Raw genomic sequence first — 22,218 nt, forward strand, 5'->3', positions numbered from 1 at the left:
TTTGTTTTTCTTTTTATGTCTGCAGGCCTGACGACAGAGGGCCTGTATCGTGTCAGCGGGAACAAGACGGACCAGGACAACATCCAGAAACAGTTTGATCAAGGTAAAAACACACGTTCCCACACACAGAATACTTGGTTTGGTCTAATTAAAGTGAGTGAATGAGGGATTTTAGTGACCAAAAAGTCAGAAAGGAGGTCAAGGACTAAGGATGGAAATAAGAAAAGTCTTGAGGATTTGAAAGAGAGAAAATTAGGACTTCTTTAAAGATATTTTCAGTTGAGGGATTTTTTTTATTTTTTTAAGGAACCTTAAATGGACTTCTTGATGTGATGATACAAACACACAGTTTGACAAAATTCAAAGAATTCCTGTTGCAATTAACCAAAACCAGAGAGATTGAAAATAAAATCCTTTATGTACATCAAGGCTGAATGGTTTGTGGGAAGGGAGAGGTAAACCATACTCGTGTGTTTTTTGGTTTGTCATTAATTGCCCTTACTTTGGGGAAAATGTGCTGCTGGGATATACAAAGTTATTCACCTTGGAGCTATAAATGATTGTGTCGTTGGTAATGACAGACAGACAAGATATTATTGATGACAAGGAAGAAGGCAACAACAAGGAGCTGGTACAGGAGTGTTGGATATTAAAGGAAATGAATTACCCATCAATCTGTATCTGTAATATCTGTAAATGGAAGAAGTGAGTGATTTATGACACTAAGGACTAAGTTATATGTAGATTTCCATCTTTGATAAGGGACATTTGTAACTATGGCTGCTGTGTTTGGCTTTTTAGTTAATTTTGTGTTGATTTGTTCACATGGATTCATGCAGACGTTTCAGTGGATGAGAGCAGGACAGTGAAATTAGGTGAAACAGTAGAGGGCACATATTTTAACTATTTACTTTTGTCCATGAAGGTATTTACAAGTGAAGCCTTCAAACAAGGAGGAAATGTGCAATAATACAGAATATACTGTATAATACTATATTGTTTCATAATAATAATAATAATACAGTGCACATGATGGTTTTATATAATTTATTTTACAAATTTTTTACAGCATCGCTATAGCAACGTCAGCATTATTGTTGTATAAAAGTTTGTATTTACAATACTTTTGATTTTATGGTCGAACAAAAACTAATATATATGTATATATGTATATAAAAATATCAAATATCAAAGTTATTGTTTAAAGTTAGTGTTTAAAAAACCAAAAACAAAGTCACACCTGCAGAGACAGGAGCTCTCAGCAGAGCCTCATAAATTCCCATTCGGCTACCTGGAAACCTCAAGGAGGAGCACATGTGACGCTGGACTTTCAAAGCACTTAGAGGCAGATGGTTCTCATTATTTTCACAGATTGCGATTCTAAATTATTTTCCCACGAACGTTTTAAGAACTCAGGAGTTCCTCGGGAAACATGTTACCAATCGAGCAGCGCTCGTGTGATGTGTGCAGTAAATTCAGCCCGCAGAGAAAGCCGATTCCAGATCTGACCACGCAGCAGAAGTGCTTAAAGAGAAACACATGCCCTGTGGAGCGAAGTCCGACCTGCACATGAGGGCTGGAGAGCTGCCAAGCCGGCTGTTAGAATAAATAAAGTCACCACAGGCAGAAATCACCAGCAGGCCGTTCAGCAGTGTCAGTCATTTTACAGCCAGGCACAGAAATATGGAGCCTGGACGCAGATGAGGTGGTTTGTTTTTACACTCTTGCATTGATTATCGCTTGCTTTAATTCCTCTACTCCCTTTTATTATGGTTAATCAATTTGTGTCATCGCTGTTCAAATAAATGGGCGTCACCGTCAGCTTGTGAGCCGCCTGAACATGAAAAACCTTCCTCCAGACAGAGAAGTCGCCCTCTTTTATATGAGAATTGTATGTTTTGAATAAGAGAAGGTACAGTAGAGGAGAAGTAAAACAGAAAGGTGAATAACTCAGTCGACCTGGAGCACACAGATGTCGTCTGAATCACCTCAGCTTGTTTTTTTTCCTTATGTAGTGATAGCAGATTATCTGATGTCTGCGCTGAGATAATAATCCTTAAATTAATTCAGAAATCATATTAAAAATGAGCTCCATGTAACGATGATCTTGTAATAACCATGTGTCGGAGGAAATTCAGTGATAATGGCGTGTACATAATCAGTGCAAACAAGTTGCAGAGAGGAACCGCCAGCAGATGCATCGTGACTTGTCATGTTGCAAAAATAAAAAGGCGGTCACGCATAACCAGTTACAGACAAATCCAGCTCGGATTTCATAAAAAGCAATTAAGACGAGCTTTAAAAGAAAACACAAGATGGTATAAATGGTCGTAATTAACTAAAGGAATAAAGATAAACATAAGTAAGAAGCGACAGTCCTGCGGTCCTGCAGTTATCGTGCAGTGAGACGTATAAATAGCCCCAAATTTAACTCAATAAAATACAGCATTATCACTTGTCATGGGACTAAATCTTTGAAGAAAGGGAATAATGCTAAATAAATACTGGCTGTCTCCCAGATGAATTAAGAAAAGGGACTTTTCAATTGCAAAGGTTTTTTTCTGAAATGTGGATGGATGGTGTTTCTGAGTGAGCCTGGAAGTAATAATACTAACAATCACTCATGGGCTTTACAGTAAATGGCCCTGTTAACGCATGAAGTGACTCTCCCATGTGACATTGGGTGCATAAAGGGACACCTTTAATGTGGGGACAACACGTTTTTGTTTGTGGCCTTCATCAGAGTCGTCATAAAACACATTATAAAAACATATGTCATATTCTTTTTACACGCCTGACAAAAAGCTGCACAGAGTTGAAGGAAAACCTGGGTGGCATTTTTACACATTTTGGGTCTGAAACTAACCTTTCGTAGTGGTGGATCCTTTAACAGCCATTATAATACTCTGGTGTCTGCAGAGAGCGATATAACGGCTGTTTGTGGTTAAACCAAAAGGATCTTCCACGTGTAGGGATCCTTTCCATAATGCTGTCACATACTTCACCAGACTCCATTGACAAAAACAGTAATTTTACCTCATAAAACACAGGAGTTGCTGGTCGACTGCTGGATTAATTAGTGAGTTTGTTTGAGTTATTGTGTGACTTTGGGTGCGTTAAAAAGTTAGTTTGGATTCAACACGATATTTGTGTAACATACAATAACACAAACAAACCAAGTGATGGATGCAGCAGTAGAACAGCAGCTGCTGTGTTCTGTGAGGTTAAATCCCTGTTTTTGTGAATGTAGTCTGGTGTGTGTGCAGAGAGCGATATAACGGCTGTTTGTGGTTAAACCAAAAGGATCTTCCGGGTCTCTCTCTGTAGGGATCCTTTCCATGATGCTGTCACACACTTAGAATAACACTCTGAGCCTGTCAGTGGATCAAACAAGCTCTTTTAGTGGACCTACTGTGATCAGGTGCAGTTGTCCCAAAGGATCACGTTGCAGCCATTGCAGCCCGTTTGGTGGCTGCTGGCTGAGGTGATCTACTGGACCAGTTCCAACACTGTTACTACCTACCAGTCATTCAGACACCATAATATGTAAAAAGCAGGGTCCAGGTTTAAAAGTACTTGAGTTAATCTTTAGATAGATTAACCTTTACCAAAATAAAACCTGTCACCAAATATCAGACTTTTAATAAACTGTAATAATCTGAGAAATCATCCTAGAAAACAAAATCAAAATGTCAGACACACAGAGAGTGAGCTGCTGTGGTTTAGGTCGCCTGTGTGCAAACATCCTACATTAAAACACTGAGTTATTCCCTGGAGGTTTTCCCCTCCTGACTTGCCGTAGGCGACTTTTCCAGGTCGTGTATTCCTGTTTAGACTCACGCGTGCATCCTGCAGTGGCTCTGCTCGCTGCAGCTCCTTCATGTTTGTGTGTGAAAAGCACCATTACAGCCAATTAGCTGCTCTGTCAGTAAGAGGGGATGGTGGGCTGCCGGCTACTGGCTACTTCCACCAAAATAAGCAGTATGTATTTGAATGGAAATAGTTGATTTAAATGAATTCGTCAGGGGAGCAGAGCAGCTATGATGGTTTCTTTTTGGGGCTCAGAGGTCACTTTATTTTTGCTTCAGTTTGGTCTGAAGCAGCATGTGTTGTTTGTCTATTAATACACTCCATTAAACTCCTTCTCCTCCCCTTCTTGCCCTCCTTCCACCTCTTTACTCCTCTCTCTCCTCCTTTTTATGTCTCGTCTTTTGTGTTGGTCCCTCTTTCCTTTATTATCGTCAGTCTTTCCTCCTTTTATCTCCTCGCTCCTCCGTCCCCTCCCTCCTTTTCTGCCTGCCTTTTATTCACTTGTGCATTTCCTGTTGTTTATATCTCGGCTCCTGACTCCCTCCCTTCCCAAATTTTTATTTCCTTGAGAGTATTTCTGGTGAACCCAGTGTGTGTGTGTGTGTGTGTGTGTGTGCGCTGGCAGTCCCTCAGATTCGGTGTGACAGCTGTCGTGTTACCTCAGGGCTCTGTCCTCTTTCTCTTTCCCCTTTTCCCCTCCTCCCTCTTTCTCCTCCTTCCCGTCATCATTTGGCTGCTCCAGTGTGTCAAAACAGGAAGTGATATATATTTGTTTTTCGTCCCGGTTCTCTGGTAACAGGGTGATATTTTCTTTATTTCATAAGCCGTCATTACACGGTGCTTTTACTCTGGGTTAATGAGAAAGCTGACACCAGTTTGATGAGTCTCCTCCAGCCTGAAAAGATGACCCGATTTACTGTTTTTTTTTTTTTTTTCTGTGTGAATACGACTGCAACAACAAACGGCTCAAAGTGAAGTGTTGGAGCTGGAGCTTCCCTCCTCTCTCTCAACGTGGAATAACAGAGCAGAAAAGTGGTTGTTTGAACTGGACGCGTATTCTGTTGCAGCCCTGCCGCTCCATCAGAGAAACACTCGGGCCTCTGTGCCTGCAGACAGACTGATGATAACCTCTGTTCGCTGTGATCAGAGAGCAGCTCTGTTCTGCTGCTCAGACACAAAGCTCAGCTGTGAGCCTCGCTGCTGCAACACAACTACTCACAAGCTCTTTGATATCCTTTCAAACTGAAGCACTGACCCAGGAAAGTCCTGTCCAGCTCATACCTGAATGGATAAGCACAGGTTATTGGACCCAGGTCTCAGATTTAAGTGCTTCAGTGTATAAAAGGTGAGCACTGTTTTGTCTTGTTAGGTTTTGGTCACCAGTGTCAGTGACGCCTCGCTTAGCTACTAAACCCACTGTTCGTGATGATAAAGGTGGTTAAAGATGATTGATAGTCTACAGAAAATGATCGAGTCCTTTACGACAGTCGTTCAAAGTGTGTGTGAGAGAGATTTGGGTGTTTTAAAGGGTTCGTTCAGATCATATTTGTGTAACACAAACTAACCCACCAAGCCAGCGGTGGAGCAGCAACTCCTGTGTTCTCTAAAATTACTGTTTTTGTCAATGGAGTCTGGTGTGTTCTGTAGGGATCCTCTCCATTATGCTGTCACACTTAAAATAACAATTAGAGCTTGTCAGTGGCAAAAACAAGCACTTTTAGTGGACCTACTGTGATCAGGAGCAGTTGCTAAAAAGTTGCTGCTGCTGCTGGTTGAAGTGATCTACTGGACCAGTTCCAACACTTTTAGCACCTACTGCTACTGAAATACCATCGTCTAACAATGCACCATTAAAGGTAAAAGTCCTGGTTTCAAAGTGTTTCAAAAGAACCCATAATACAGAGTGGCTCCTTTCACAGTATGAAATTATTAATGTGAATGTGAATGTATGTGAATTTCTTTGAAAGGAAAGCTCAGTTTCTCCCAAACAGCAAGAAAGGCAGCAATGTGTTTTTGCCCTTTGAGGAAGAATATGAGGTCCTGCAGAGAGAGGGTTTAGAGCAGACAGAGTCTGGATAGAGTCTGATCATATTATCCCGGAGCTCTGCCTGGGTGGAGCTGTCTTCCTGTTCGCTCTGTTTGTGATGCAGAGGATGAAACGAGCTGTCGTGAAACTACAAATAGAAAAACAAGAAAAACGAGTCTCCTGCAGACGGTGAAAACCAAACCTCCTCTCTCTCTCTTTCTCTTTCTCTGCAGATCACAGTATTGACTTTGTGGCGATGGACGTGGCGGTGAACGCTGCTGCCGGAGCGCTGAAGGCTTTCTTTGCCGACCTTCCCGACCCGCTGATCCCCTACAACCTGCACCCAGAGCTGGTGGAGGCCGCAAGTAAGAATGAACACAAACACAAACACAGAACACCATCTTCAGGTCTGAGAAAACACCAAGACTTACTAGTTTGTGAGGACAGATGATCACAGGACTGTGAATTTTATATCAAAAACACATGAAAATGCACTTCTGACTTGTTAACGTGAGGCAGTCGACTCAGAAAAGGTACTTTTTTCTTAATTTCTTGAGACCTGTCTTAGTTCTTAAAAGCTAATTTGTCTTTAAAGTCTGAGTCACAGTAATACACACGTGTGCCTTTTGTCTGGTGTTGCTTCTGACTTAAATGCTGCAGAAGCGGAGCGCAGTTTAAACACTCACACTCACACATATGCAGTTTTCTGTCGTATCACACTCTTAAGAGGCTTTTTTCCTTCCTGGGATACTGTCAGACATCTACACCCAGCTGTGTGTGTGTGTGTGTGTGTGTGTGTCAGTGATGCTGAGTGCTGAAACCACCAGGCTGACGACAGCAGATTAATGAGCCAAAAATACGCACTCGCGCACATCAATAAATGTAAATAGACTCTCTCTCTCTCTCCTTCACTCCTTTTCTCCATCTTGCTTTCACCTTCACTTTCTCTCTCTTCATCCCTCTGCCTCTTCGTCTTTTGTCAGCACTCGTCCTCCTCCTCCTCCTCCTCATTCTTTCTCTGCTGTGATTTCTCTCGACTGCCCTTCGACCTCCTCGCTCTCTGATTCCTGCTGCGTTATTCTCACTTTTGTAGTTTTTCCACATTCGGGTTTAAATCTGTTATCTAGATTAGTAGACGTCTTCACGTCTCCACCGGTCCGTCCTCTTGTTTAACCAAGAGCTGTCGTGGGACCAGAATCGGGCCGGGTCAGGATTATATTGAGCCTAATTGTCAGGTAGGGTTCAGGTGTGTTATGTGCAGACACGTGAGGAGCACGTTCACACTCTTGTTCACCTTGAAGGGTCCAGAGAATAAGTCGGAGAGAGAATAAGACTGAGAGAAAAAGCAGAAGGAAGGAAAAACATGCTCTGATCCTCACGTTTCTGCTTTCTGTAACAAAAATCTTTCTTTATGAACCAATTAGTCTGTTTTTTTTAAACAGATATAAAGTTCAGCAGCTGCGACACAACAGTTTTATTCAGGTCCAGTTGTTATACAGCTAAGCAGCTGTGACCAAATATATTTTAATGTATTTATTTTGAAGTTTAAACAGTCAAAATGTTCACTGTTCTTTTAATTAATAAAAAAAATAATAATTTTAAGTTCCGTCAGCTAACATATTTCCATTACTTCCATGTTTTTAGACGTTTCCTGCAAATAATAATGTTACAGTAATATTATAGGAATATATAAGAACAGCACGGACGATGAACAGAGCCAAAGAGAGTCAGCGACGTGTTTGTGCACACTGAGGGAGAATCTGAGGACCCCGCCGGGGTGGAGCTGTCGTCCTGTTCGCTCCGTTTGTGACGCTGAGGATGAAATGAGGCGAATACACTGAAGCTCCTACAAAACAAAATGAGAAATAACCTGCTGCAAACGGTGGGAAATGCTAAGGCGCAACATTTGGGCTCTAAAAAGAGCTCCAACCAGAGTTACAAGACTGTGAACAAGGTCTGAAATAAGTTTGTCCTGTGAAATAATGGATAGTTTTATCCTTTTAGGTGCTTGTTAAACTGATGAGGAACAGCGACCCATGACTATTTATCTGTTGTTTTTATCCTGAAGCATCATCGAAGGCAAAAGGGCATTTTTTTTTCTCTACATACGACAATAAAGAGATTGAATGGAGGCATCACTTCACTTTAAAGGTCACCAACAGAGAAAGATCAAAACGATGCACTCAGAAGAGAAAACAGAAGGATTAAACTGTTTTATTTTCTATTTATTACACAATCTCAACAACATTTTTGATATCTTAGCTTAGCTTAGCTTAGCTTAGCTTAACTCAAATTTTGCATTGATTCGTTTGTATTCAGCATGTTTTTATTGTCTGATTTGTTTCTTTCCTGTTTTGAACGGTATTTTTTCCTTCTCTAACACAACATGAGCGTCACACTCTTTTTCGGGACGCAGTGATAATTAAAATTTGATAAAATTGGAACTAAAACTTTTTTAGCTTTAAGCACCTTGCAGAGCCCGTTGGATTGTGGGTACACAGCGGCGCTCTCCCATGTGACTGAAATGTATATTCACAACAGAGGGGATGAAGACGGTATATCGGTCCTGCGGTAAAGTGTTTCTTTTCTGTGATGTCTCTGGTTAATGTGGCGATATTGCAGCACAGATTAATGCCCTTTGACCTCTTGCAGCCATTAGAGGGTCAAAGGCTCCCGTTGGCTCCTCATTAAGATGATTGATGGCGTGCAGGATGAATAAATCTGAGTGTTGTTCCTCGCGCGGCTGTAAATCTTCGTCTAAAAATGTAAAAGGTTTCCCGCTGGTCCTGGAATGTCTGGAGTATCCTGGAGAATATTCCAGACAGGGGAGGGTTGTGTTAAAATAGCTTTGTTGTGACAGCCGAAGGTAGGAGCTCTTATTTCACATCTGCTCTTTAAATATTTAATAACCGAGCGGAGCGTTTCTGCTCCAACGAGCTCCCGCCGGCGGGAGAGTGATGGATTCTCAGGGGAGGACGAGGAATATCGAGGAACTTCACAGACGCTTTGCTTCTCAGGAATTCAGCGGGACGTGTTTTCTGCCGTCTCTTTGCTGTTGTTTGTCAACCAGCTGCACAGCTTTCCATTTTATCACATCACGTTACTTATGTCAACCAGCTTTAACCGACACGACAGCAGCTTCGGTACCAATTTCCTTGTTCTTCTCTTCTTCTAGTACTAAATATTCATCCGATTTGCTGGCAGCTGAAGAAACATCTTTTTTTTTCCTCCTTATTTTTCCAGTGTAAATCATTTTTTACAGTCTAGAAATCATGCAAGTTAGATGAACCGTTCACTTTTGATCTAATTGATACGGAGGAGTATATGTGGGGGGAAAAGAGGAAGATTTTTGTTTTTCTTTCTTTACATTTCAAGAATAAAGTCAAAGTAAATCAAACTACCACTGTTGGCGTACATGAATTCAACTCAATCCTCAAAATTTTAAAAAGTTTATTCTTAACATTTTTGATTGGGAATTATATTTTACAACAGTTTAATATTATATTGTAACAGTTTTTGGTTATTTATCAACATTTGCTTATTACATGTTCTTAAATATGAGGATCTGCTGCTTGTCGCCGTTTAATTATCGCTGTAAATGAAATGTCTTATGAGACGATGACAGGAATTCATCCACTGGGAGCTTGTCAGATTCATTTTGAAGATTCAAACGGCGGCCAATAGATCGGAAAGAATCAATACAGTCTAAATAAAACCCAACCAAACTCGGCTCCTCCAACAGACCAGGAAGGAAGGACAGTTTTTAGGTCATGGAAGCTCTGCGAGAGATTTACCTCAACTTACAGACTGATTAAAAAGACATTTATACTCAAGTCAAAATGGGTCACACACACACACACGCCGAAGCAAAAGCCAAACAGTCGTGCATACATCTAATTTTACATTTTACAGAGGTCAAATAGTTCTGTATCAAACACACAGGTACAGAAAAAACATGAAGGTATTAAACTTCACTGGAGAAAAACCCAAAATAGCATTATTAGTCTTATTTGTAGGGTTTAATAGTAACGGCTCAGTCTTTGATTAAATACGAGCTGTTTATTTTCTTAGTCTGCAAAAAACCCGGCCTGTTTTGTTTTTAAACCAGCACAGAGTAAGACGTGATGCAGGCGAGTATCACTTCTGCCCACAAGGCTTAGTGGTGTGTGTGTACTGTGTGTGTGTGTGTGTGTGTGTGTGTGTGTGTGTGTGTGTGTGTGAGAGCCGTGTGGGAGTAGCTCCTGGCAGCATCTCAGCCTTTTGTTTTCCAGAGAGTATAATTTCCGTTCCCAAGAGAGAGTGTGTGTAAAATGTAAAACGCCTTCTGTCTTCTTTCCCTGTGCGTGTGTGTGTTTGTGTGTGTGTGTGTGTGTGTGTGTGTGTGTGTGTCAGAAATCGTGGACTACATCGAGCGTCTGCTGGTCTTGCGGGAGATTGTGAAGAAGTTTCCTTCTGTCAACTACCAGGTCTTCAAATACATCATCACACACCTCAACAGGTAAGACACACACACACGCACACACACACATACACAATTAAGGTACATACTCAACACACTCTGAGCTGAGCTGCCATACACATGCACACATAGACATAAACACACATACACAAAGCTTAGATGCAGTTATCACCCACACAAACACACACACACACACACACACACACACACACACACTCCACAGCCAGTTTGTACTGTTGTGTGTGTGTGTGTGTGTGTGTGTGTGTGTGTTTTGGAGTTAAATCCTCCCTGTGAAGCTCCAGCAGCAGCTAAACGTCTTAGTGCTCAAATGTACGTGTGTCTGTGGTGACAGTGAACACATCACAGGAGGTGGCTTCATTTAGACTTAAAAACTGTCGTCTGACACGTCGCAGGATGGAAACGATGCAGCTGAACTTCACCTTAAATACATTTTCAGATGCCTCTTTGTCCTTTTTCCTCATTTCTTTCTTTGTGTCATTACTGATCCTGTCCCATCCAGAGTGATTAATGCTTAAAGGCTGATTCAGGTATTTTGTATAACTGGGTCCTATAATTACGTATCCTGGTGTCTGAATGACTGGTAGGTACTAAAAGTGGTGGAAGTGGTCCAGTAGGTCAAAGTAGGTCCACTAAAAGAGCTTGTTTGATCCACTGACAGGCTCAGAGTGTTATTCTAAGTGTGTGACAGCATCATGGAAAGGATCCCTACAGAGAGAGACCTGGAAGATCCTTTTGGTTTAACCACAAACAGCACACACACCAGACTACATTCACTAAAACAGCAATTTTACTATGCAGGACACAGGAGTTGGCGGTCAACTGTTGCCTTGATTAGTGAGTTTATTTATGTTATTGTGTGCTACACAAATATCGTGTTGAATCCAAACTAAGTCTTTAACACACCCAAAGTCACACAATAACACAAACAAACTAACTAATTAATCCAGCAATCGACCAGCAACTCCTGTGTTCTATGAGGTAAAATTACTGTTTTTGTCAATGGAGTCTGGTGGAGGCTCAGAGTGTTATTCTCAGTGTGTGACAGCATCATGGAAAGGATCCCTACAGAGAGAGACCTGGAAGATCCTTTTGGTTTAACCACAAACAGCCGTTTTATTGCTCTCTGCAGACACCAGACTACATTCACTAAAACACTGATTTTAGGAGCTGCTGGTCTGCTGCTGCCCGGATTGTTTAGTTTGTTAGTAAAATTACTGCTTTTGACAATGGAGTCTGGTGGCTTTAAAGAGAGCAATATAACGGCTGTTTGTGGTTAAACAAAAAGGATCTGTAAGGTTGTCAGAGACAACTGTACTATCTGTACAGTCTAAACACAAGAAAACTGCTAAATGCCACAAATTATTTTAAAAAAAAACCCCGTACGTGTCACTTCAGACCAAATCTGTTCCTACGAGTGCTTCTCGCCTGAGGCTCCTTGAGTCTCTCTCAGCCGCAGTTCTGGTTTATTAAATCCTGCCTCTATTTTCTGAATCGATGAAATAATCACGTCGCGCTGAAGGATGCGGGCAGAAAAGCCTCCCTTCATCCCACCCGACACACAGATGGTGTTCAGTGACAGAATTAAGTGACAGCTGTCATTCATTTAATTAATTTTGTGAACATTTAATGAATCACCAATCTAATCATGATGTCAGTCAAATCAATTTATTTATAGAGCACGTTTAAAAAAAACAAGGATCGTGGGAGCAAATTAACACTGATGATAGAATATTGACTCAGACTAATGATAGAGTATGACTTAATTAATAAGCCAGAGGCTTCATGGTGACAGTGAAGAGGCTGAAGAAAATAAAAGGCTCTTCAGATGACTTAATATCACTGTTTTCTGCATCTGTTTTGATTAAAGCATTATAAAAATATCAATACATGTGTCAGTCAAAAGCACCCAATTAATAGATGGAGTTTATGTTTGTTGCTAATTTAAAGTGTCACACACTAGGAGCAGATTTCCTATCTTAAAGTACGTGTGTTTGTTTAATACAAGTATGCAAATTAAGTGTAACTTTACTAAAATCCTGAAATAGAATATCTGAGTGCAGGAGGAAAAGTTTGAGCTGTGTTTTAAGAAGGGAACTTTTTCTGTTGCAGAGCGTCGGAGACAAGATGCTGTAAAAAGACTTTTTAATTGTGTAATTAAACAAAAATTAATCAAATGTTTTAACACTGGACACGTCATGTGCATGAACCAAACATAATCAATCAGTCAATCACAGCTCGTTTTCAGATGACGCTAATTACACAGCTGGTATTTATTAACATAACGTTTGGCTGTGATGGTTGTTTCTTACCGTTTTAGTCAGGATGAAGGTTAAAAATAAGAGGAAACAGCAGATAAAAACGTGAACTATCGTCTCCGAATCTTTTAACGGACAGCGATCTAAGATGGAAGAAGCCGCCGCCGACATCCGACTGGATTTGTTCATCATTGTTTAAACAGCGATTTCTTGTCACGCTTAATCAGTTAATGATGAAAGCGTCCGTCAGCTGCTGGATGTGTCTGTAAACGCAGGCTGCACACTGAGCAGCCCACAACATCAGCTCGTCCTGTTCACGGCAGCTGACAAATTGTGTTTACTTAACGACACGCGGGACAGTCGATTCAGGTTCGGTCTTAATTCTGGTAATAAATCAAGTTTATTCACATCTTCCAACGGTTCAGTGGACCAAGAGAGGAAAGCCAGATTAATGGAAGTGGAAGTGCTCATGGTTGTGTGTTTATTAATGCAGCACATCTGGCTGATCGTTATCAATATTTTTAATGATCTGATTTCATCGTGTCATCGCTGCTGTCTGTTTTAATGAGTCTGAGCAAACTGTAAGTAACGAGCTCCTGTGATGGATAACAGTTGAGTTTGATTATTTTACAGACTGTTGCTCTTTCTATATAACGACTGTCCACATTTTCATGGTGATTGTGAAGAATTTGTGACGTTAAAGCTTCATTTAAATGTTTAATATCAGTCCGCAACGATATCTGACAACATCCCTACGGGGGAACCTGTGAGATCCACAAACAGCCGTTATATATCGCCCTGCAAACACACCAGACTCCATTGAGAAAAGTAGTAATTTAATCCAGCAGAACAGAAGAGCCGCAGGTCTCCTGCTGCCTCCATCGGTTTGTTTGGTGTTTTAAAGGCTCAGTTTGGATCCCACACAATATTCATGTAACACAATAAGATCAGCTGAGGGGATCTACTGGACCACTTTCACAACTTTTTATAGTTCCAGGCATGTGTTTTAGCTGTGATGGGCAGTGAAGTAACCACACGGTGACATGATTTGCACCTTTAACCGCCAAACCACCCGGAAATGTGGCTTCTGGAGCAGTTTTTACTGCATTCACAGGTCAACTGATCCATTTTCTAACCGTTCCTCTGCAACTGCTTCCTCCCGCAGGGTGAGCCAGCACAGCAAGACCACTCTGATGACGGCCGACAACCTGTCCATCTGCTTCTGGCCCACGCTGATGCGTCCCGACTTCGAGAACAAGGACACGCTGTCCACCACCAAGCTCAACCAGGCCGTCATCGAGTCCTTCATCGTGCAGAGCGACTACTTCTTCCACGGCGGCGAGGTGGCCGAGAGCTCCAGCAGCGAGGGCACGCCGCCGCCGCACTGCCACAACATGGTGGAGGCTCTGCTCCCGCTGCAGCTGCCCCCGCCCCTGCAGCCGCAGCAGATCCAACACACCCTGCACCCCGACCCGCTGATCTAAGAGCCAGAGGAGCATGCTGGGAAATGAAGTCTGGGGATTATTTTTCGTGTGCGCCGCCAGCCGCGTTTGGCCAACAATCGCCCGAGGGTCCTCTGCTCTACAAAAACGCTGGTCGGCTGTTGAAATAAAAAATAAACTAACCCGGTTGGTGAATTTTGAGGAATCAGCAGCTGCTGGACTTTGAGGTGACTGAGCTTTGGGGTTTAGAGACACGTCAACCGTTTGTTGGATTAAAACTAATCTGTGAGATCGGCTCATCCTGCGAGGTAAATCCTGGATCAGAGAATTACAATCGTACGTCACCTCTTGGAACTAATTTTTGGATCTGGCTGCCCCCCTTTTATGATACGAAGACTGAAAATAGTTGATGAATTAACTGAATTGATTTGGCACATAGCGACAACACTAATCATTTAGCAGGGTCTGACTCGGCCTCCGGGGTTTCTGGGACACGTTTGGGGCTGATAGATTACCCTCCTCCTACCTTACCTTCGTGGTATAGCACACTGGGGTCCGAAGCAAGTCCCCCTTAAACCCCGCCCACCTCTCACCTGCTCCGAGACGAGAGAAAAGGGAAGTTAAAACTTAAAGTCCCCACGACTGCAACTCAAATACGAAACACCTGATTGTGACCAACCGACCGGCCGAGCGACTTCTAGATGTGTGACTGACGCTTGTGGGCTGAAAGGATTTCATCTCGTCTTCCTGCAGATCTCCACATTTCAGCACAGGGAAGGCATTTCTTCCTCTTCCTCTTCTTCTTCTTCTACGTCGTCTTCTTCTTCTTTTGTTGCCCTATGACCCAAAGTCGGTCAGTAAGAGGAGGCGAGGGAACAAACTTCACGCCAGAACTTTCTCCTTCGACACCGTCGACGTCACACCAGGCTCGCACACGGTGGATTTGTTAACTCGACGCCTCGCAGAAATCGGAGAAACGGGGGATTATTTTTAGTCTCGGGGCGGTCGGGGGGAGGGAGGGAGGGAGGGAGGGAGGTCGTTGGGGCGCTTAAAGACACAATGAATCGACCCCGACCCGCTACATGAACTTAAAGGACAGCACATGCACGAACTGTGTCAAAGGTCCCACTCGCCAATTTCATGCCTGTTCTGTAGCTTTTGTTTTTATCAGTTGGACTCATTATTTTTTTTAAATATTTTTTGTAATGTCTGATTTCTACCCAGTGTGTGTGTGTGTGTGTGTGTGTGTGTGAGTGTGAGATGACGCTGGTGTGTGTGTGTGTGTGTGTGTGTGTGTGTGTGTGTGAGCTGACCTGTGGTCTGTATTGCAGCCAGTTTGTACCTTCTCCGCAGAGGGAAGGGGGGATTCAGGAGGGAAAAAGGAACTAAAAACCATGGACTGACGGACTCGCAGCGCTCCGTACGAGAGAATCAGACTTTTACGGACTTCACTACAAACCTTCAGCCCGACTGTCGCGTCTCTTCAGAGCCTCTTCATGCAACGACTGGCGCCCCTCTCCTTCCTGACCCCTCGATGACGGCACATGAGCGAGGAAACCACTACGTCTTGATGCATCCTGGACCCGTTGGGTTCGAGGAGGCGTCCTCTGTGTTCGATGCTCGACGCTCCCCCCACCTCCCCCCCTTTTTTTCTGCCATTTCTGTTTTTGTTCTGTTGGTTCGTTGGAAAACTGAAATTTGCATGTCTCTGTTTTTGCCACTTAGTGATAACTAAAAAAAAAAGAACTTTAGAGTTTAAAAAAAATGAAATGAAACACTTTGAAACTCTTGGAGCGAGGAGCTCTTGTTGAGATTTGCATCGTTTTATCTGAATCTTTCTGTTTTTTTGGTTTAAGGGGAACATTTCCACAGAAAAAGAGGTTTAATTTTGATTTTTTTTTGCATTTGTTTCTTTTCTGTCATGCAAGAAATCAACTCTTAATATCATATTTTTGGTTATATGTCAAATAGTTTTCCCTAAATAGAGGAAAGAAGTATATATAAGTATATATATATATATATATATAAATATAAATCTATCAGCAGCAGAGGTTGCTGATTTAGTGAAATACCACGGGGTACTGGACTGTATAATCTGTCAGAAGCTATAATCATATTTCTTTGTGGTTCTGATGGTGTAAATGAAACCCATCTTTCTTTCTTTTTTTTTCTGATTGTGTGTGAGTGAGTGTGTGTGTGAGTGTGTGAGTGTGTGTGTGTGTGTGTGTGTAGAGGGGAGCGGGTCAGTAGGTTTTAATTCCTCTTTGGCTCGTCTGAAAGAGACAAGATGATAACCCTCATCGCTTTCTCTGTCGTCGACACTCTGAGGCGGAACAAGGACATCACGGTCAGCAGGCGTTCACACAAAAAAAACCAAGCATCTAAGCATTTAACAGCCGAGCATCATCACTTCTTCATCACAGATAAATCCAATCCGACCATCGCTGGCAGGAGTTGTTAAACATTTCTTGCTGGTTTCTTTTTTTTTGGGGGGGATTTTCCAGAATCTCTAAACACTTTTTTTGTCCGTGTGGATTAAACTGCTCCACCTGCTGCTAGATAACAAAGAGTTTTGTCCCGTTAACCCTGTTGGAACAAAGATAAGATGGTAGAAACACTTTTCTTGGAAAGTCTCCTGGAAAGAACTTTTGTTATTTGCAGTGGTGGAAAATATTTAGTACTTTAGTATTTCTATTTTACGCTACATGTCCAAGAGAAATATTGTACTTTTAAGTACATTTAACCAGATTTAACTACATGCTTTTGCTAATACTGTTAATCGTTCACTGTGTTCTTGCTATTTTCTACCTGTGTTAAGGATCAAAGTACTTCCCCCACCGGTAATTTTTGGTGCTAATTATAGGAATAATAGATTGGCACACTTCTAATCAATTAATTTGAGTTAATTGCCGGCATCACCCAGAGAGTCTTTTAATCAGGACACAGCAGGTCAGCAGAACATGCAAAAGTGCAAAATGTGTGTACAGACGAGCCAACGACTCTGCATATAAAGGGAATAAAGTCTTCACCATCAAATGAATTATGAATTTAGATTTATTTGGGTTTAAATTGAAGGTTTTTACAGAGTTTTCTCCAGGTGATGTCCAAGGAAACTGTTACTGAACCCTAAATTATAATCATCTTTATCATGTGAGCCAAAATGTAAAACTCAGGCGTACTGTCTGTTCTGTAAACATGCATGTGATGGACTATTATTCAAGCAGTTGGACCTAAGAGGATTTTAGGGATCTGGAAATAATATTAAGTTTTGTTTGAGGACTTTCTGGGTCGTCTTGGATTTACCTTTGAGAAAAACAGACAGAGTTCTGACATTAGAGGCACAAACTGAGGATCCAGTGAGTCTGTGTTGGTACTGCAGGGAGCAGCTCCAGAATATTTCAGGAGCTTTAAAGGGTCACATGAAATACTGCGTCAACTGTGTTTAAAGGGTAATTTAGGTGTTTTTGAACCTAGGCCCTACTCATATGCATATTTTGGTGCCTATATGACAAAACATTTTGGAATTGATTGAGTCTGACAGCATCATGGAAAGGATCCCTACAAAGAGAGACCTGGAAGATCCTTTTGGTTTAACCACAAACAGCTGTTATATCGCTCTCTGCACACACACCAGACTCCATTCACAAAAACGGCGATTTTACCTCACAGAACACAGGAGCTGCTGGTCTGCTGCTGCCTCCATCGGTTAGTTTGTTTGTGTTAATGTGTGTTACACAAATACTGTGTTGAATCCAAACTGACTCTTAAATACACCAAAGTCACACAATAACACAAACAAACTAACTGATCGAGGCGGCGGTAGACTTATCAACTCCTGTGTTCAGCAAGGTAAAATCACTGTTTTTGTGAATGGAGTCTGGTGGCTTTGAAGAGTCCGCTAGAACGTTAGTGTATTAAAGGGTAAGAACTAATCCTTTAGAAAGTCCCGTGTTCTGCAAAGTAAAAATGACCATTTTGCTCCTGTTGTTGGCTGAGGTGATCTACTGGGCCAATACCAATACTAGTTATTCAAAACTTTAAAAACTAAAAAAGCTATTTGGACACCTAAATATGTAAAATAGTGAGAGCTCCGGTAACACTCGCACACAGCCGCTGCTCCGCTGATAGTTTAAGCAACTGTTCAATCCAGATCTGAGTTTTCTCATTCTCAAAAGCTGTTTCATTCATAACTGAACGTGCTGTCATTAACTGCAGGGGTGCATTATACCCAGAATGCACTGCTCTGCTTGACAAGCTGCTCTCCGCTAAAAGTAAAAGTTTTGTCCTCGCAGACTGAACCAGAAATCTGGTTGACTTTGGCTCATTTTCACCAAGAAAGTTTCCCTTTTTGTTTGGAAGAGTGTCAGCGATGGAGGGGCGCATCCAATTATAGGCATGTTGAGCGGGGGGGCGTCCCATTTCAGACACGTGTCCCCTGTGTCCTCACTTCATTTAGTTTTTAGTTTTACTCCTCAAAAATTATCTACAGATGTTCGTATCATCCGGTATCATCATAAGGCAAATCTGAGTTAAGCTTTAAGCTGCTCTTTTCCTTTTTTTTCTAAAAATAATAGTGTTATTTTAAAAAAAAGCAATTTGACGGCAGAATATTGGTTTATTTTCTTAATTCAAGTCATTTATCAGGCAGGTTGTTTTGTAGTTTGGAAACTTTTAAATGTTATAGTTTGCTGTTTTCGAACACTGATTGGACAAAACACGGACATCACATTATTTTTAGATGAATAAATGAATCAACAGATTAACTGATGATGAAAATATGAAGTTGTCGCTTTGCTTCCGACAACATTCAGGATTTCTTTTCTTAGAATTATAAGAACGTGAGAGCACACAAACCTGTAGAGGTATTTAATTTCTAACACGAAGAAGAAACAAACAAGATCAAAACAAAAACAAGAGGAAGTTGACAGTAAAGTCGGAACAAACACTTCCTTCCTTCACTGCTAATCAGAAAACTCATTCTTTTTTTATTTGGCACACATTTCAGTGTACAGCCTGACGTTAGAGGGCACAGAAGGATGGAAGCCAACAGCTCGACGCGGATCGTTTTTTTTCTAATCTTAACTCGAGGAAAAGGTCGTGCGGAGGGCAGAGAAACGGAGCCAGAGGCCTGTCTGAAATCTGATTTAGCTCACTTCAAAGGGCGCTTGGAAGGGGACACGTGTCTGCGATGGGACGGATCAGACGAGAAGCGATTTTGCGTCTGAGATGTGAACGGGGGGGGTGAAAGGTGCGTTAAAGGGGATTAATAATCCAAATGGAACGCAGCCAGAAGCCCGTTTTTCTAAGGTTTTATGATGTTGGACTGAAGGGGACATCGAAGGGCACATTGAAGGGAGCATCAGAGTGGAGCAGGGTGGGGGGTTGGGTTAGGGATGGGAGGGGAGGGGAGGGGGGGGGGTTCAGCAGCTGCTAGATAATAAAAGATTAAGCTGTTCGTCTGTAGTTTTCCATCAATAAGTCAATCAATCATCGTCTCATTTTCTATCATCCTGTCGCTCATCCAGTCACGCCGGTGTACAAACCACCTGACTTTTAACGCCATCCGCTGTGTATTATAGTAAATAAAAATGATTTTCAGAAATGGAAAAAACTCTAAAACAAGTTCCAAGTTTTTCGTTCTGTTTTCTCTCCATAATGTTTCCAAATAAAGTTTCTTTTTTTTCCAAATTTGCTGTCCCTCTTTTTTTTTTTTGTTCCTCCTTTAACTCTTATATTTGTTTAAATGGGTTTGTGTTATATTGTGTTAGATTTTATATTCAGCTGATATTTTACTGCTACAGACAGGATCCCTACAGAGAGAGACCTGGAAGATCCTTTTGGTTTAACCACAAACAGCTGTTATATCGCTCTCTGCACACACACCAGACTACATTCACTAAAACACTGATTTTACCTCACAGAACACAGGAGCTGCTGGTCTGCTGCTGCCTCCATCGGTTAGTTTGTTTGTGTTAATGTGTGTTACACAAATACTGTGTTGAATCCAAACTAACTGTTAAACACACCAAAGTCACACAATAACACAAACAAACTCACTGATCGAGGCGGCGGTAGACTTATCAACTCCTGTGTTCAGCAAGGTAAAATCACTGTTTTTGTGAATGGAGTCTGGTGGCTTTCAAGAGTCCGCTAGAACGTTAGTGTATTAGAGGGTAAAAACTAATCCTTTAGAAAGTCCCATGTTCTGCAAAGTAAAAATGACCATTTTGCTCCTGTTGTTAGCTCGTAAATGTTGTTTAGATGATGTGATGGAACAAAATGAGACGCTGTCGGTCACTATAATGTGAAAACCTTCTCAAAATAATTATCTCAAAGAATTGTTTTGAGATATGAAATCATTATTTATAGAAAGTATCTCATTATAAGGACTCAAACATTGGAGGTGGACACAAACAAAAAGGTCAGAGGTCACTGTGCTACGAGCAGTTAGTGATAAAAAAGTTTTTATTTATATTTTAAAATCTTCATTAATACCAAAGGAAGTGTAATAAACAAATAATAAGTAATGAAAAGGCTTAAATAATCAATAATACCCCACTTTAGAAATACTCCATTACAAGTTAAGGCCTCAGTACATTTACTTTTTAGACACTTACCTTGTATTTATTATATTTGTGTTGCTCAGAGTGAAATATTTTACTTTTTACTTTTGCTATTTCCCTCTTTTAAGTATTAAAAAGAACATTTACTAAAGAATAAAAAGTAAAAGTGCTCACTGTGCAGCCAAAATACACTCTTTTGTTGTTATATTATTATATATTATATATATATTACAACATTATTACATTATTAATGATGCATTGACTTGTGAGGTACAGTGTAGCCTGCTGCAGTAGGTTGGGTGGTTTAATTTATTTTAATACGATGCATTTTATACATCAACATTATATAAGCTCATTCAATATTTAACGACTTAATCTGCTAAATAACTACAAGCACACAGGTAGAGGTACAAAACATTAAATACTTAAAGTAAATTTAATAAATCTACTTCATTAAAGAGTTTGGTCTTTATGGAAAGTGTCTTAAAGATTGATTGATTGATTGGTTATTTTCCACTACAGTTAGTGGTATTAACAGTAGAAATATTGATAATAAAAGTCAAAGGTAAGGTTTTATAGTTTGGTGTTAAACTCGTATCACAGCGTCCTTCTGAGATTATTATAACGTTATTATTATCAGGTGACTTCTTCTGCTGCTCTCAGGTGTAGAGAAGGTAAAGTGCACCACCTGGTGGCCACAATCTGAACTACAGAGGCCAGGAGCCACCGAGGCAGCACCTGAGTTTGATAACAAGGTGACCAGGAGGTTAAAGAGTCACAGCCACACACCTGCATTTGTGTTTGGGAGTCAAATCTGTTATTATATCAGATTTAGCTGTTTGGTAAAAACTCAAAATATTTCTGCAGCCCACCAAATATATTTTACTCATCGTCAACAAAGAAACAGTGGAGGAAATATAAATAATAATATATAATAAAAATATAAATAATTAAAGAATATACACTTAAAGCGCCCAAAATAAAATACAGAATGGTCCATCATCTCATAGGATTTAATTATTAATATGCAAATTAAATGAATTTTGTAGTTGGTCAAAGTAGAGCTGATTTAACACTTTATAAACTTACATTAAACCTACAATAATACATCATAGTTTATGAGTTTGTTATATGTAGTAATAATCTGAACCTGCTAAGTAATTAAAATAATCAATTGAAGTGTGGAGGACTAAAAAGTACCATGTTTCCCTCTGGTGGTGGAGAAGTGTAAAGAAAATGGAACTACTAAACTAAAGTATGAGGAACTTCTGCTCTGTAGTTGGTGATTTAAGCTCCTTTCTCAGCATAGAGGTTAAAGGAGGATGAAGGAACAAGGGACTGAATAAAACTCTTAAACTTCAATAATTGGGGGGCTCATGCTCGCCGATTTTATCCGTTAAGCTAATTGATTAAGTAAAATACTTTATTTCATATAACTTGCTGGTTTAGTGTATTTGTCGGTGGGATAACTAAAAAAGTACTTTTTTCTGAACGGTGTTTGGTTCGCAGTTTTTCCCCGGAAGCAGCATTTTCCTATGCAGCGGAGTGCCGTCTGTTCACCCTCCCGGACAGTAGGTGGTGATAAAGCCCTGTGATGCTAATTAACACCCGCCATTTTACAGGATAGAAGAAGAGCTGCAAC

General features: G+C 41.0%; 1 protein-coding gene across 1 annotated transcript in view; it reads left to right on the top strand.

The window, feature by feature from the left end:
- arhgap5 (Rho GTPase activating protein 5) overlaps positions 1-14,161 on the top strand; it is a 54,561-nt gene extending 40,400 nt beyond the window's left edge. Inside the window, exons 4-7 of the mRNA XM_070842765.1 lie at positions 26-103; positions 6,070-6,201; positions 10,229-10,334; positions 13,737-14,161. Coding sequence (XP_070698866.1) covers positions 26-103; positions 6,070-6,201; positions 10,229-10,334; positions 13,737-14,055 — 635 coding nt within the window. The 3' untranslated portion in view covers positions 14,056-14,161. The remainder of the gene's footprint in view (positions 1-25; positions 104-6,069; positions 6,202-10,228; positions 10,335-13,736) is intronic.
- The last annotated feature ends 8,057 nt before the right edge of the window (positions 14,162-22,218 follow it).

This window comes from Pempheris klunzingeri, chromosome 13 (genome assembly GCF_042242105.1).
Source record: "Pempheris klunzingeri isolate RE-2024b chromosome 13, fPemKlu1.hap1, whole genome shotgun sequence".
Classification (NCBI taxonomy): domain Eukaryota; kingdom Metazoa; phylum Chordata; class Actinopteri; order Acropomatiformes; family Pempheridae; genus Pempheris; species Pempheris klunzingeri.